This window comes from Peromyscus maniculatus, chromosome 23 (assembly GCF_049852395.1).
Source record: "Peromyscus maniculatus bairdii isolate BWxNUB_F1_BW_parent chromosome 23, HU_Pman_BW_mat_3.1, whole genome shotgun sequence".
In the NCBI taxonomy this organism is placed as follows: Eukaryota; Metazoa; Chordata; class Mammalia; order Rodentia; family Cricetidae; genus Peromyscus; species Peromyscus maniculatus.
Window position 1 is genome coordinate 36,192,828 of NC_134874.1, and position 16,050 is coordinate 36,208,877.

At 43.8% G+C, this 16,050-nt stretch overlaps 2 protein-coding genes across 2 annotated transcripts in view; one reads left to right on the forward strand and one right to left on the reverse strand.

Annotated features, from left to right (window-relative positions):
• The window catches only part of LOC143270610 (vomeronasal type-2 receptor 116-like), a 56,193-nt gene extending 55,475 nt beyond the window's left edge, over positions 1–718 (reverse strand). The window contains exon 1 of the mRNA XM_076561137.1: positions 601–718. The gene's annotated coding sequence lies outside the window, so the exon portion shown is untranslated. The remainder of the gene's footprint in view (positions 1–600) is intronic.
• On the forward strand, positions 227–14,201 carry LOC143270414 (disks large homolog 5-like). Its single transcript, XM_076560340.1, has 5 exons — positions 227–232; positions 4,995–5,182; positions 7,931–8,114; positions 11,809–11,924; positions 12,863–14,201. Exons 1-5 carry the CDS (start codon positions 227–229, stop codon positions 12,963–12,965), a joined length of 597 nt encoding a protein of 198 aa, XP_076416455.1. The 3' UTR covers positions 12,966–14,201.
• The last annotated feature ends 1,849 nt before the right edge of the window (positions 14,202–16,050 follow it).

Sequence of the window (16,050 nt, forward strand, 5' to 3'; positions counted from 1 at the left end):
GATATTGTCTAAGATGTTACTAACAATGTGTAGATGTTTCAGGGTCTTTCTGCTGTGGGATGTTCTCTATGGCAAATGTATTGTTCTGATTGCTCAATAGATAAAATACTGATTGGCCAGTGGCTAGGAAGGAAATATAGCTGGGACTAACAGAGAGGAGAAAAGAAAGAACAGGAAGGCAGAAGGAGTCACTGCCAGCTGACTCCAGGACAAGCAATATGTGAAGATGCCGGTAAGCCATGAGCCATGTGGCAAGGTATAGATTTATGGAAATGGATTAATTTAAGATATAAGAACAGTCAGCAAGAAGCCTGCCACAGCCATACAGTTTGTAAGCAATATAAGTCTCTGTGTTTACTTGGTTGGGTCTGAGCGGCTGTGGGACTGTCAGGTAATAAAGATTTGTCCTGACTGTGGGCCAGGCAGGTAAACTCTAGCTACATCTTTCTAAGATGGATATCTACAATCTATGTCACATGCTAAGTCCCTCGGATACCATTTGACATCAAGCACAGATAAGTTTCAGTTTCTCCTTCCTCCTCGAATGCACATTCAGATTATGGTAAATCATCCCCATCAAGTAAGTCTAAAAACACTTACTGGCTATCCAGAACTTGGTGAAGAGCAGGAAATTGTGGGTGCCCAGGATCCAATGATAGTGACAGCAAGACTTCCAGGTGGGATGTTACTACTGCAACTGTTACCACAGGCATCCAGGCTGAGACAGCAAATGGGTATCCCTGCTGGGTAACTATATAACTTCTCTTCTTCCAGATTCTGCTGCTGCAGACAGGAAAAGGATTTCAAGCTCTGTGATTAGATTGCTGGTTTAACTGAGGTCACCTTCCCTAAATTCTGTTTGGCATTGAGGGTAGCACAATGCTTACACTTCATCTAGAAATCACAGGAAGAATTTCCCCACAGTTTTGCCTTTATAACTGAGATTTGATTGGTTGAGGACCAGTAGAAAAAGATGTTAATTCAGTTTTGTTCTCTTTATTTTTACATGCCACAGTTATTAAGTGTAGTTTTCCATCTTCAATAGGACAGAGGAATGGAACACTGTGATACCCTGACCTCAGATCTCTAAGATGCCTCCTTCCCACTATCCTTCAAATGTCATGTTAGGGCAAGAAAAAAAGCATCTATGGAAAAGAAGAATAAAAAGAAAACCCAACAATGAGGAACTGAATTAGAAGCATTGCTGGAAATCTGAGACCAGCCTTCAGGGATAAACTTTCAGGGAAGGAGAGAGGCATGAGGCAAAGGACAGTGGGAGATTGGGAATGAATATGCTCAGAGTCAGATATGTCTATTGTATTCTACTCCTCATCTCCATTTGTGTCTGTTAGAAATGATGACAACAGCTGAGGCAGAGTCAGCACTATCCCAGGACTCCACTTTCCAAATGGGACACGATCAACTGCTGATACACTGCTATCCAGTGAGTGACAGCCTCAGAAGTCATCAACTACCATGATGAGAGGAGGTAGGGAAAGCCTCATGACTTTCTGCTTTCTGGTCAATCCCACTTCAAGGTGTGTTTAATGATGGTGAAGGGACAGGCTGGAGGGCAAATTTCAAACAGCTCTGTTCCCCAAGACCCAGGTACTGCAGATGGCACAATAAAAGCCTCATGATAAGAGAATCTTGATGATAAAGTGAGTCTCATGAATAGAAGCAGTATTGGAACTGTGTTCATATGGACTGAGTCTGCCCCTTCCCCATGTCCTTCCTCATCTCAGCAGTGAACTTCTGGAGCAGGACAGGATGATTGGAAGGGAAGTTGTCCACAACCAATGATGATAACTGTAGACTTCAGGCACCTCCCCTAATTACCCAAGCTAGGAGGTGAGTTCCCAGAGTTAGCAGACCCTGCAGAAGAGGCTCTGAGTGGGCAGATGCCTCCCTCAAGGAATTTGGAACAGACTCAGGGCCAAGACAGGCAAGGCTGGTATTAGCCTGCAGGAGAGGCTCCTGTGGCTCTCACAGAGGGGGGAAATGCACTCTCTACAGGCAGGCAGAGGTGGGGGAGATAGGGGCAGTTGGGAGTTTACTGCCTGCACACTCTGAATCTAAATCCCCCTCCCTTCCTTCCTAAGCCAAGTTCTTCATTGGCTTCCCATTTTAACCCCTCTCTGTCCTGGTAATGCATAGAAAAATGTTAAAGATACATTATGATTTAAAAAATTATGATTTTGTTTACACACACACACATACACAGAGACAAAAAAACATGAATTTTGGTCATTTCTGTTCAATGGTTACAAATACTTGCCATCATTTAAGAGAATTGGTTACAGATTATTATTGGTTAATATAAGAAAAAACTGGGTCAAATTTCAAGCAGAAGATAACTCAATGAATTAAATAGAAAAAGATATTTAAAGATGTAATATGTTTATAAAAATTAAAGGCTTAAGTATGTCTTGAGAGATGGTATAATTTTTGTATTGGGTCTGTAGAAGTAGTTTAACATAAAAATATGGAACATTAAAGCTAAATAAGTTATGAGATTTGAATATAAATAAAGTTTATATGGGACTAAAGGTTATATGGGGTCTATAAGGTTTTCGGTATGGGAATATAAAAAGAATATTTTGGGAAGAAGGAATATATATGAAATACAACTTCAGTTAGATAAAATTTCTAATGAAGCAGAGGGCTAGATTTCTGACTTTAGAAGGAGGATCTACCTAAAGGCTCCCATTGTGACCACAGAAGCTCATGGAAATGGCACCTTGGTTTCAAGTCATTTTGGGGTGAGGAATGTAGCAGGAATGAAATAGCTATACCATGTGACATCAGCATATGGACATTCTACTGTCTCCTGGAGAGCCCTGGCATTCCATGTGATGTCACCAGTGTTGTGGCAACACCAACTGTCATTGGGGCCTTTGTGGTGTGTCTCATGTTTCACCGACAGACATGCTGACTAGACTGAACAGGATTCTTGGGAGACAGGATGGCGAGCAAAGGGAGATCAGAGGGAGGCAGAAGGAAGATGGCCTTCAGTCACCATGTCACACATCAAGAAACAAATGGTTCTGGGGAAAGCACAGTGAGTCCTGGGAAAGGGAAGGGGAGCTCCTGAAGGAGGAAGGCTTCAGCTGATCCTTCCAGGAGTGGAGCTCAGGAGAGGAGAGTTTCTGAGAAGCAATGGGCCTATCCTGGTCCTCTGAGTTCTTCAAGAGCAGACCCAGAGTTGAGGATTTTCCATGGTTAGTTTGCAGAGAGCCAGGGAAGTTAAAGGCTGAAGCTGCTCTTTTGAGGGCCCTCTGCTTTCACTCTGAGTGGGAAGGAAGCACAGAGGGACTAAAGAGGTTTCAGTTCCAGCCCTGCACTTCACCCACACTGGATTTCTTTTGGTGTGTGTCACTAATAACAGAGAGAGTAAAGTCCTCTGGCCAGAGCTAGAGAGTCTCACATTTTAAATAACAACCACTGGCAGGGCAGGAGCCACCAAGTATTGCCACATGTCAGTGACCCCTAAGGTTTCTAAGTTCCTGCCCTCTCACTAGCCAGTCCTCTTTCCTCTACCTTGAGTTCAGGACTGGGACATCACTCTTCCTGTAAGTATTTGTTCTTGGTGACTGACAGCTCACCTGGGGATGCCCAGTCCTTAATTATTTTCAGTCATACCTATTAGTAGTTGATAACACTTTTGCTACCTTCATGATGGTTGAAATGTGTTCTGCTGAAGGTTTTAGCAAAAGTTCCATCATTTCCAATATGACTTATCATTGTTCTGACAGGACCCACATAATCATCCACCTTCCAATACATTGTAACTGCCCCGTGGATCTTCTCTAATGTTCTTGTTCATCTCATGGAACAGATCTTCCTACCCCATTATCCTGAGCTATTTTCTTAGAATCCTTAATTTCTCATCTTATTAGCTTGGGATTATAAGAATGAGAAGAGCCATTTTTGGGCAGTGTTTGGAAAGTGACTCTTGCTCTCCACACATGATGAACTGTTGAATTAGAATGAACTAGATTCTAATGAATCAGAGAGATCTCAGGATTGGAAGGAGGAGGTGCTGAAGGCCTTCCCTTGTTATTCAGGAAAGGCTCCTGGAGAGGGCAGGTTGGCTATTGGTGAATCGGGGAAGAGCTTGTTATCAGATAGGTGATGACCATTGGCAGTGGCCCTAACAGTCCATTCTCTGGAAATTCTATTGTATCCTGGAGAGCCCTTGGCATCGTCTGTGAAATCACCAGAGTCTGGGCAATGCCAACTGCCCTTGAGGCATTCACCAAGTACTTATAGAGTTCACCAAATTGACATGTTGGCAAGACTGATCACACTGATTGGCAGAGAGAGTTTTCTAAGGAGGTGAGGCTAGAACTTGACCTTCTAGTATTGGGGTTCAGTAGCTGTGATCATGAAGCAATGGGCCTATGCTGCTTATCCTGGTTCTTAAAGAGCAGATTCAAGGTGGAGGATTCCTGATGGTTAGTTGGCAGAGGGCCAGGGATGGTCAAAGCTGCAGCTGCTGTGCTGTGACCTCCTTCAGTTCATTCTGAGTGGCAAAGAATGCAACAGGAGGCCCAGAACCACTAATGTGGTATCAGAATGGGATGTTGTTGCATTTTATATCTGATGTAAATACTAGGAAGGGAAAGTTTCCATCCATGTACCCAGGTCTGAGACATTCAGTTCCTTTTAGTCATGGACACAGGTTATGAGGGCTGTTAGGCGAAGAACACTAGGGACTCCTGGACTTCCTTGCATCACATCAGGTATGAGATGACAATTCCAAACCAACATGGCTGGCCTTGCTTATCTATTTCAGGGCCAGTGGGGCTGCAGTAGGGGCTGAGGCATATATCTAGCCATAGTGATTGGAGTCAGACACATGGCATATGAGGACCAGCTTAAGGATCTGCTCTGATCTTTGAGGGCTTCAATGGATTCCATGCATTTCCTCTTCCTCAGGCCTCCTCTTGGGACTGCACATGATGATCTTGGCTTATGCCATTCATCTCTAGAAAATCACTTGTGTTTATGTACCTACAGGGGCTGCTAGGAAGGCATCATCCACAACTTTCTACCTCATTGAACAGGAGCAGCAGCTGAACCAGGTGGAAAAACTGAAACTTCAGCTACAGATGATGACCAATGACAGGAATGAACTGCGTGAATTCCTGGCCCATTACAACAATGAATTGAACAACAGGTATTCATCGTGCCTGTTCTCTGGTGAATGCCTTGACCCTCCTGTGTCAATTCCAGCAGTCCTTAGGTCACTGGAAACTGCACCTGCAGGGTGACCTGCACAAACAAATTTTCCTGAATGCATCTGAGAGGCAGAACTGAAGTCTGTAGGAGTGAGAAGGGACACAGGCTGTTCTGCTTCCTCCTTATGAAAACCAGAGCCTGTGGCCTGAATCACAATCCACAGAGAGGGGCAGTAGGGTGTAAGATCACAACATGCATTTCAAGAGACCTTGACAGTGTTGGCTTGTAGGAGATGCTGGGTGCTCTGAGTTTAACCTGAGTCTCTGTATTTGACAAGATATTTAGTTTTGCTTGTTGCTCTGGGAGCAGCTTGAAGGGCCTGGTGGTCATACTTGGTCCATCTCTGTGTGTCTGGAAGGCCTGCTGTCCATCCCAGCTCCTCTCTGGTCTTGTTCCTTGTACTGTGAGACAATGCCACCCACCTGCATTTCTCTGACATCCTAACTGTGGGTTTGTGTGCATGTGAATTGCCCTCTAAGGGGCCCAAATATCGCAAACATGGCAGTGTCAGGTTTTGCCCTTTTCACTTCCCTCTCCCTTGATAAACCATTAGATTAGATTCCTAAATTTAGTCCCCAAAGTTCATTCCCTTTTTTGGACACTGGCTCATTCTTAAAAGTGAACACCAAAGTGCAACAATCAGAATTCATTACTCGGCTGCACTTGCCAACCTGTCCAATCAGATCTCAGCAACTCACCCTAGCACAGACTTAACCTTTCTATTTAAAATCCCACTGCTGAAAAAAGCCTGCTGCATGTTGTCTGCCTTTGCCTGATCCAGAGGCAGGCTCCCAATGCCATGCTTGCCCTGCTGGGGAAATGCATCTCTTTGTGCTCAGGATTTGGTGTCAGTGTCTTCTGTACTGTCTCTGAGAGGCTCGCTTAAAGTGTGTGTGTGTGTGTGTGTGTGTGTGTGTGTGTGTCCCTTCAGATCTTGTGAGCTGCATATTGATAGTAGGCCTGAGGATTTGCCTGTTTCAAACATTTCAGGTGATATAAGGGCTGAGACCAGGGAGCTCCACTTTGAGCATCACTGTTCTCAGTCTTTGTGCTCACCCTGGTGCCCCATTGGAATCCCCTTGTGAGTTTATAAAGCCATCCTCATGGAGTGCCTCATGCATGGCAATACTGATGATGAGTTCTGGTTATCCTTGTAAGGACAAGCATTTCTGTTCTCATGCCAGTGGAAATGTCATCACAGTTTTCAGGTATGCCCACACTGATGGACCTTTTTAGAGTGCTAGTCTACCTCTCTAGGCCTACTGAGGGAGCTCATGGAGCCCTGTCTCCCTCCCTGTTGACACCCAGCCTTTCCTGGCCCTGGGGCAGGGTAGAAAGTCTAATGCACATGAGGAGTTCCCAGTACATAGGATTCAGGATGTGACATCCAGTAGACTTGGGTAGTGCAAAATGCAACCTTAATTCATGGGGTCCCTGAGGCCTGTGTTCACAGGGTTCTTTGCTCCTGGGGCTATGCCCTACCACAGGCTGAATTCGGATAATGAGATGCAGAACACAGAGCATAAGAAGGATATGTCAGATGTGAAGAAAATACCCAAAGAAATTAGTGAGGCCTTGTACAAATGCACAGAGCTGAGTGAGACCAAAATTTACTGTTGAGTGCATGACTTGGGTGGACTCCAGAACTTGCTAAGGAGTGTTTCTTGTTGTCTGAAGTTTCTCCAGTCCTGCCTGACCCTGCTGCCAGGAGGAATCTGTCCCACCTGCCTCCTGCAGCAAAATGATCCCAAATAAACACACAGAAGCACTCATTACTTACAAACTATATGGCCAATGGCTTAAGTTTCAGCCTAGCTATATCTATCATCTTAAATTAACCCAATTCTATTCATCACTGTTTTCCCACATGGCTGCTGAATGCCAGGCTGCTGGCATGTTGCTCCTTGGGTGGCAGCTGGCATCTCCTCCAGTTCTGCTTTTCTTCTCTGTCTCTCCTGGACTTTCATGCCGAGCTCCTTCCTGCCTTGCCAAAGGCCAAAGCAGCTTATTTATTTACCAATGGAAGCAATACATATTCACGGCATACAGAAAGACATCCCACAGCATCTTCTTCCCTTCTCCACCTTTAAACCAAAGTGATGGCGGTGGTTCTAGTCTGTTTACCTCTTAGCAAGCAGCCTGCCTTATTGCTCTTGGGTTTGTCCCTCCTAGACTGAGTTCTCCTAAGTGTTAAGAGTCTGATAGCCCCTCCCAACTTTTGCCGGTCAGCTTCTGGAACTTCTAGACAGAAAACATAGTTTGCACCATGAATGGTTTCTGTGGCTCTGGCAGGAACTTAGAGAGCTGGTTTCTTCGGACACATGGATGGAAAGTATTCCTGATGTGTCTTCTGTCTCCCTCAGAGCATGGCTTCCCTCTACATCCTAATATTTTCCCAATACTGTGAACAGTTAAGTACCAGGGTATGTTTGTGGGATGCAGAAGATCCAGTCTTCAGAGGTACATGGATCCCTTTTGCTGTCAGGGTCTTCAGAAGTAGTGTAAATCTTTCTGGAATGGGCTATTCTCTGGCTTTGGCCTGCACCTGAGTGATGCTGCCATGACTAATGTGGGTTCCAGCACAGGTCTGTTGGGGATGGGGACATGGGACCTTGCAGGAATCATGGTATTAGGAGGCAGGAGTGGGAGATGGAGGCAGAGATCATCATTTTTGGTGATATTTCAGCACCCTCTACAGTCAGCACCTGAGTGAACAGACTCAGCTGAAGGAGAAAGTAAGAATCTTGCTAGATGACAAGAAAAAGCTGCAGGGGGAACAGATTTTACTACAAGAGTCCTGTGAGGAGGCAAAGAGGCTCGGTGAAGAGGCCCATGAGAAGATCTATGACCTCTGGACAAGGCAGCTGCAGGTAGGTTGAAGCAGCAGGGCCAACCTTGCCACCAGTCTGACCATACACACACATATATTCACACCCATGCAACCATTTACTCACTCCTCCACCTGACCCATCCCATCCAATAGTTCACTTCTGTGATCATTCACAAGTCTTTCTGGGAGTTAGTCTCTTAGAGCAAGCAAACCCTACTGCTCTGCTGGAAGCCACAGCCCATTGAGGGAGATGGGTCAATCACATACCACTCACCTGTATGTCAGTATGGGAGGAGCCGTGCTATGATGGGAGCCACAGAGATCTGAGTGAGTCAGGTCAAGGGTCTGGGTCTCATTTGCTTGGCAGGGGTCATGTGAGATCAGAGGCAGACACAGCATGGAAGGAGGAACACCCCCTGAAAAAGCCAAATGACCAGGGCTCCTAGACAGCTTTTGGGTTGTCATATGACATTTTACCCTCTTGTTCCCAGACTGCCATGGTGTTCTCTTTACCTGGCCAAGCTCTTGGTTCACAGTGACAGAAACTAAATTAACAGCTTGTCAGTACTATTTGCTGTGAGTGGCATTGGCCAGTTCTCCCATCCTGGATCTTACATTCAGAAGCTCAATGGATGACCAGGGATGTGACAAGGGCTTATGAAAGGCGGGGATCAGGGTGACAGATTTGAGCCAACTGCATCAACATAGCCTGCAGAGACACAGCATGTTTCTCTAGGCATTTTTAGTCCCAAATGATGCAGAACTGTGGGACTCACTTATAACAGCTACTGTGAGGAGTCTAAAACCAACTGGCAATGTCATCCTCATCCAGTGTCATGTCCTCCTCATTGAGTTCTGATCAGTGATGATTTGAGGGATTTGTGTCTGTGTGTGAGTATGCCTGTGTGTGGGCGCATACATCTGTGCGTGTTTTCGAAGGTGTGATGATGACATCAAGTGTCCTCTGTGGCTTTCTCCCTTATTCCCTTCAGCCCGAGTCTCTCACTGAACCTGAAAATTTCTGTTCTGGCTAAGCTGGATAGCCACAGATCTTTGTATCTCCTGTCTCCTCACAGTAGAGCAGCCTGTCTTTTTCTGTCTCATTTCATTGTTAAATGGTTCATTTGTTCAGAAAAAGAACTGACTTATAGGTTTCTCTTCATTTTTAAACATTTTTATTACTTTGGAATTAATGTGTCTTATAATAAATAACAAAAATCAAACAATGGAGCTACTTTAAAAATAAAGAAGTAGACTTGTTTTCTTTCACACCATAGAGGTAACTTCCCTGAAAAGGTCTGTTTTGTCTACTGGCTTCACAACATGGAACCTGATATTTTGAAGCTCACTCTTAGGACAGAGTCCAACTCATAGTTGTATAGAGTGCTGCATTTTAGAAAAGTCCTGTGGATGATCTAAGTAGCCTTCCACTGACTGGCCTGTTTTCATGTAATGTGCACTGTAATCTGGTCAAAACCTGTTTGGTATTGACAATGGGTGACTTCTAGTCTCTGGTGCTGTTAATGTCTTCTGTGGAGGAGTCTAGGTAAGTTTAGTGAGGAGACTATGATGATTCAACTTAAATCTATCGGGAGGCTTCATGTCCGACCCTCTTCCCCCAGCACTTGGTTTTGTGTGGTCCAACTCAGTTGTGCAGAGGTTGTTACTTCTCTGTATGATCAGTGAGTCTGGTGATAAGAACTTCCCTGCGAAGGGAAATAAGTTCAGGCCAGGGCAGAAGAGCGTGGCTGGGTCTAAGAGGCTTGTAGACTGCAGGGAGGACCCACTACCTCCCCCTAGAGTAGAAAAGGTGCTGCAACATTCTAGTCTTCTACCTTGCCTTTCTGGATTCAAGAAAGGTAGGTGTGTGTGTGTGTGTGTGTGTGTGTGTGTGTGTGTGTGTGTGTGTGTGTGTGTGTGTGTTGTCTCTATGTGTATCTTTGTGGAATGAGAATGTGTGTTTGAGCCTCTAAGTGTATGTTCACTCTGTCACGAAACAATGGAACATCTTTAAGGATGATGGAGATGGATTTCAATGAGAAAGTACTGTGCCTAATCTTGTTAGTACCACTTTGCCACAGTCAAAGAACAAGCAGAGCTGCCCATCCTTCTGCATGTCCACACAACTAATTACAACATAAGACATAAAATTGATTCAAGCTAAAGTTTTTCAGGTATTTGTAGGGGAAGAATTATATTTCTGCAAAGAAATCCTCTGGAAAAAAACAAAGTAATGGGGTCCATGATGGTGAGAGAGAGGCTACTGAGAGGCAGGAAAGGCAGGAAAGGTTTGTGTCCCTCTCCTCTGTGTGAAAGGAGGCTGACCACTGATGACTTCCCTGCACTTGTTTTGTTTTTCTCCACTTCGCATGCTGCCATTTTCCTTTCACCTTTGACTAAACTTGGTTCAGCTAACCTTGCCCTTGGAGCTGTCCTGGACTTTATTCTCAGAGAAATTCTGAACTGCAGAGGGGCTTGTGGCTGCATCCCAGCCCAGCAGAAGTCCCACAGCTATGCTGAAGTGTGAGAAGAGGCTGTCTCAGGGCACTGCTTAGGCTTATCATACTCTCAAGTACCCACTCCATGTTGTTTCTGCAGCACTCAGAAATTGCTTTTATTCCAAACTTCTTCATACTGAGTTAAGTTCAGCCTGATGGAGAGTTGGGAGAAGTGTGATCTCTCAGACATTGCTAGTAGTGTAAAATGGTGCAGCCCTGTGAGAAGCTATGTGCAATTATTCAGAAAGTGGATCTACAGACTTCAGGTGGAGCAATGATTCCAGAATGGAAAGTGTTGTCCACAGAGAATAGGGGACAACAGGGATACAGCAGGACTCATCAGAACAGTCCAGCTACAAACTCTTCAGATACCCATCACTGATGAGTGCAAACATACAATGTGGTCCATGGGATATTGTTAAGTATGGAATAATATATGCAGTCTTTTGGCCGTGAGTTAGTCAACCTTCTGTTACTCAAAGAAATCCCTAACACAATCAAATTACTTGGAGGAAAGTTTAATATAGACTCCGGATTGGAGAGATTTTCTAGTTTTCTGAGCTCATTCCTTTGGGCCTAAATGGAGGCAACCTGTGGTATACAGAACTTCTTTAGGAGAAAGCTGCCCTCCTTGAGGTACTGGGAAGCACTGAGTGAGAGCAAGGGGCTGGTCCACTGCCATCCAGTGGTCCTGTGCTGGAGAACTAAGCCTTCAATGCACAGACTGGGGAACTTGCTAGGAGAGCTTAGATTACAGATCAAGGAACCCTGGTGTTCACCTGTCTGTGTACAGGATTTCAAGGCAAGCACTGCATTGACTTATCTGCACACTGAGTTCTTCTACCAGGTCACAAGGCATGCACATGTTATACAGACACAAAAGCAGGCTGTACATCTGCACATATAAATTAAAAATAAACTGAAAAATTATCAACACTTAGTAAAAGTACATGATCTTCTCCACATCCCTGTGCTCAGAGCATCCTGTGTTTCCTGCCTCCGGGCAGGAATATGGGTAGACAGGTTCTAGGTTAATGAAAGGTAACTTTGTTCTCCATAGTATCCCAGGTGATCTCTTCTTACATAAGAGTATCTGGGAAACTAAGTGTGGATGGAATGTAGTCTGCTTGTATGTGTGCATCTATATACATGTATGTCCTAGAGAGAGAGAGAGAATGCATGTTTATGTACATGGTGAGGAAACCTCCACTAAAAACACAATCTTCTAATGAACAGGAACATCAAACACTTGAGGAAAATCTTCAGTCTCTGCTGAAGCAGAAGGAGCTGCTCACCCGGCAAAGGGACTTGGCATTAAAGCTGCAGCATCACTTCACTGTGTCCCAGATGAGGTAGGAGCCCAGGCTTCCAGAAGCAGGTGGATCCAAGTGGGTCCACTGTACCTGGATCTCTGTCCTCTTTGTGTTTTGTCAATTGGCAAAGCTGCCAGCCACCCCAGGGAAAGAAACCCTCAGAGTGTCCTTGCTGGCGCAGTCAACAGGAAGCAATATGCTTTCTCCTTGGTCTGATGGGGACTGTGTCCTCCTCTTCCTTTCTGAGACCTCTAGTATCCTCTAGTATCTCATCTCTTAGATTAGATCTCCCAACAAATATTCCCATGGCAGCCAGAAACCTAGAAAGGAGGATCATTGATCATGAAGGAAAGTGTGTCCTCCTGCATCTTTTCCATCAGGAACATCACGTTTAGAGAGAAGTGTCCACCTTTTGCTAATTTGCATAAAGCACACTCCCGTGGATTGCAGGCTCTTTGCAGTGTTTATAAGTTTCTCATGAGAAGATTTACTCTTGGTCATAAACAGAGGAGGAGCTGACAAATTAATCCCATGCAGGGCTCTAAGTTGTAGGAATAACCAGAGCCTTCTTTGCATTGCCGTGTAGACTCCACTAGAGGGCAGGCATAGAGTTTTCCAGTATATTGACATTCACCTGGTATCTATTCAAGGCCAGTGATATCTTTCCTGAACTGTGCGTAAGACTTTAACATACTGATATTTCTCCAAAATGATGTTTTTGGACTGTTGGAGAAATATGCTGTTTTTTTTTCTAATGCAGCACAGTATGTTTACCAGTCCAACTTCTAGCAGTTTTTAAAAGCTGAGAAAAAAATCCTGCCCAGGTGCTCTCTGACCCTTTTCCCTTAGGCAAGCAAGGAATGAACTCAGCTGAAAGGTAATGCTCGACTGTTTAGCTGAGTAGAGCTGGTGGGGGCTCAAAAGCTGACATGGCAGGTCCCCACCAGGCTTGTGCCCCAGCTGCCTTCCTCCCCTAGGTTTGAAAATCTCCAGGTGGAACTGGAGCAGACCACAGCCCAGGAAGAGAGCCTCCTGCAGAAGGAGCTGCTGGTGCAGAAACACTATGTTCTAGGCAAGTAAGCCACCATTGAGCCCCATCCCCAGCAGCCAGGGTGTTCATGGGGTGTGTTTTCTTTCTTAACTTTTGTTTACTAGGGATAAATAGTCCCTGATTTTTCTTGACAGTGGCACAGCAAAACTGATTCTGAATATTTTCTTTGTTGATTTTCCCTAACAGCACCTCTTCAGAAAACTGAGAAGGCTGGAAGAAGCCAGAGACACCTTGAAGGCATGACATTCTACACTCCAGGTTCTCGGCCTCCTCAGAAAATGCCACCTCTTTTCAGCTGTGAACTCACTAGTGAGGTAAATATCAACCTACCATCAGGCGATCCAGCCACAATCTGATCCACATCTGTGGCTCACTATTCCCAGAGAAAAGATTGTATCACATTTTGTCTGAGATTCAGAGGGCACAACACAAATTACTAAGAACCCTGACATCCATCAGCACGTGGCCCCAGTGACGGGCAAAACAAAATGAAGAGGACATGTGGGTGAGCAAGAGTTCTTCTGTCAGCTTACTATCAAGGGCTTTGACAAGCTGACTCCATATGTGATGGGAAATCTGACAAGGAAGACTGTGTTAACATCACACTGCCATCCAGACAGACCTCACCCAAAAGCATAAGATTCTCTCCAGTGCAGTGCTGAAGCTGACTTGTGCAAGCTGACTTGAAGCCATGTCATGTGCAAGTTTTGCTGAAGATAATTCACTGCAGAGAATAAGCTAGTTCCTCACATCATTTGCTCTCCCGTAATGAAATTCCAAGTGATCCTGAAATGTGCTTAATTTTTTTGTTTATATGTTGGGATATTTATGCTTTAGATTTTGTTTTTTTTCATTTTGGTTTAAGGTTTTGTTAATATTTGTTATGTCTTATATTCTTGTCATTGTTTTAATAGTTTGCTATGGCTATACATTGTATATAAGGACTGCTGTTTTGAAAGACCCATTGAGTAAAATGAATGTAATTTATGAATAAAATGCAATTTCAAACTTCACTCTGAGACTCTTCTTTAGGCAGGTGAGGTTTCACACTCCTGTAAACCCTGAACTCACAGGCTGGAATGTATCTCATTAAGTTCCAGGAAACTTGAGATGCACAAGGATTTCCCATCCATGGGACTCAGAGTTAATTTCAGGCCCAAACTACTCTAAAAATTCTATACCTGTCCGGTGCATTGGTTAGGGTTTTATGGGGTAACTGAATTTCTATACATATATACAAAAGGCTATGTTTTAGAATGACTTAGAGGCTGTGGTCCAGCTAATTGAACATTGGCTGGCTATAATGGCAAAGTCCTCGAATCCAGTACTTGCTCAGTCCAGTATGATTGATGTCTCAGCCCATCAGCAGTATAGTCTGGAATCCCAAAGCAGTTGGCTCCAATGCTAGTGAAGGCATGGACATGCTAGCAAGGTGAGAGCAAGCAGCTAAAGAGAAAACTCCCTTCTTCCATTTCTTTATATGGGCTTCCAGCACAAGGCCTGGCTGAGATTACAAGTGGGGTTTTGGGGCTCAAAACATCTGAGTTATAGGTGTTTCTTTCCCCATCAATATCCAGATTAACAGAATGTCTTTCTAATGCAAATATCAGGATTACATGTGGATTTTCTCTCTTCAAATTAAGCAAAAATACCTCACAGGCATGCCCCTCCATTTTGGGGTTTAATGAATTTCAGATGTAATAAATTTGACAAACAAAAATAGCTATCACAACTGCACACTTGTCAACTTGACACACAATTATATCTTTTGATGTCATGACTAATTTCCAAATGTAAAACAATATCCAGGTCTTAATATTGCCTAAACATTATATAATTATTCAGAGTACAACACAAACACATTATGTATTAGACCAGCTCAAAATTATGCCTAACATGATTTAATTATCCCTTGTAGTTGGAGTTTTCCTGTGTCTACACAGCTCCTTCAGCAGCTCAGATCCAAGTAAACACACAGAGACTTATATTACTTATAAACTGTATGGCCGCAGCAGGCTTCTTGCTATCTAGTTCTTATATCTTAAATTAACTCATTTCTATTAATCTGTAAGTTGCCATTTAGCTTGTGGCTTACTGGTATCTTGATCTTACTTCTCATGGTGGCGGTGGCTTCTCCTGACTCAGCCTTCCACTCCCAGCATTCTCCTCTCTGCTTATCCTGCCTATACTATACTTCCTGCCTGGCTACTGTCCAATCAGCATTTATTTATTAATCACTCAGAGCAACACATTCACAGCATACAGAAAGACATCCCCAGCAATCGCTGTACAACTGCAAACACATTATAAAGTTAGAATAAGTGGCATTGTCTCTGGAGGGACATTCTTTTAGTATCTCAAATTTAAATATGATAACCATCAATATTCTTCCACTTTTGGAATAAATTTAGTTTTATTTATTTATTTATTTATTTTTTTACATCCTAACCAAAATTTCTCCTCCATCCTCTCCTCTCAGTCCTTCCCCCAACCTCCACTCTTCCTGCTCCCCATCCATTCCTCCTTCTCTTTTTTCTCTTCAAAAATGTGCAGACCTCCAGGGCATATCTGCCTGCCAAGTTATATCAAGTTGTCGTGAGACTAAGCAGGACTTCTTAAATTAAGGCAGGACATAGCAATTCAGTAGGAGGAATGGGTCCCAAAACCAGGCATTAGAGACAAGCCTGCTCCCGCTGTTAGGAGTCTCACAAGATGACCAAGTTATACAACTGTAAAATATATGCTGAGGACATACTTCAGTCCCATGCATACTCCCAAGTTTGTGGTTCAGTCTCTGAGTCACTATGAGCCTAGGTCAGTAAGTTCTGTGGGATGCTTGTAGGGCTCCTGACCCCACTAGTTCCTACAAATATTTAATTGTTTATTCACTATTTTATGTGCATTGGTGTTTTGTCTTCATGTATGCCTGTGTGAGGGTGTTGAAAACTCTGGTCCTGGAGTTACAAAAGTTGTGAGCTGCATAAGATTTTTTTTCATTATTTTAAAAATAAGTATTTCATATGATGAATGTATAGACATTTTCTGATTGGTATTTAATATAATAACATCTATCTATTTTGTGATGAGGAAATAAATACATACATATGGTAGAGA

Coding starts and splice junctions, on each gene's coding strand:
- LOC143270414 (XM_076560340.1), top strand. Junction 5,183..7,930: donor AACAATGAATTGAACAACAG/GTATTCATCGTG, acceptor GTGATATTTCAG/CACCCTCTACAGTCAGCACC. Junction 8,115..11,808: donor TCTGGACAAGGCAGCTGCAG/GTAGGTTGAAGC, acceptor TCTAATGAACAG/GAACATCAAACACTTGAGGA.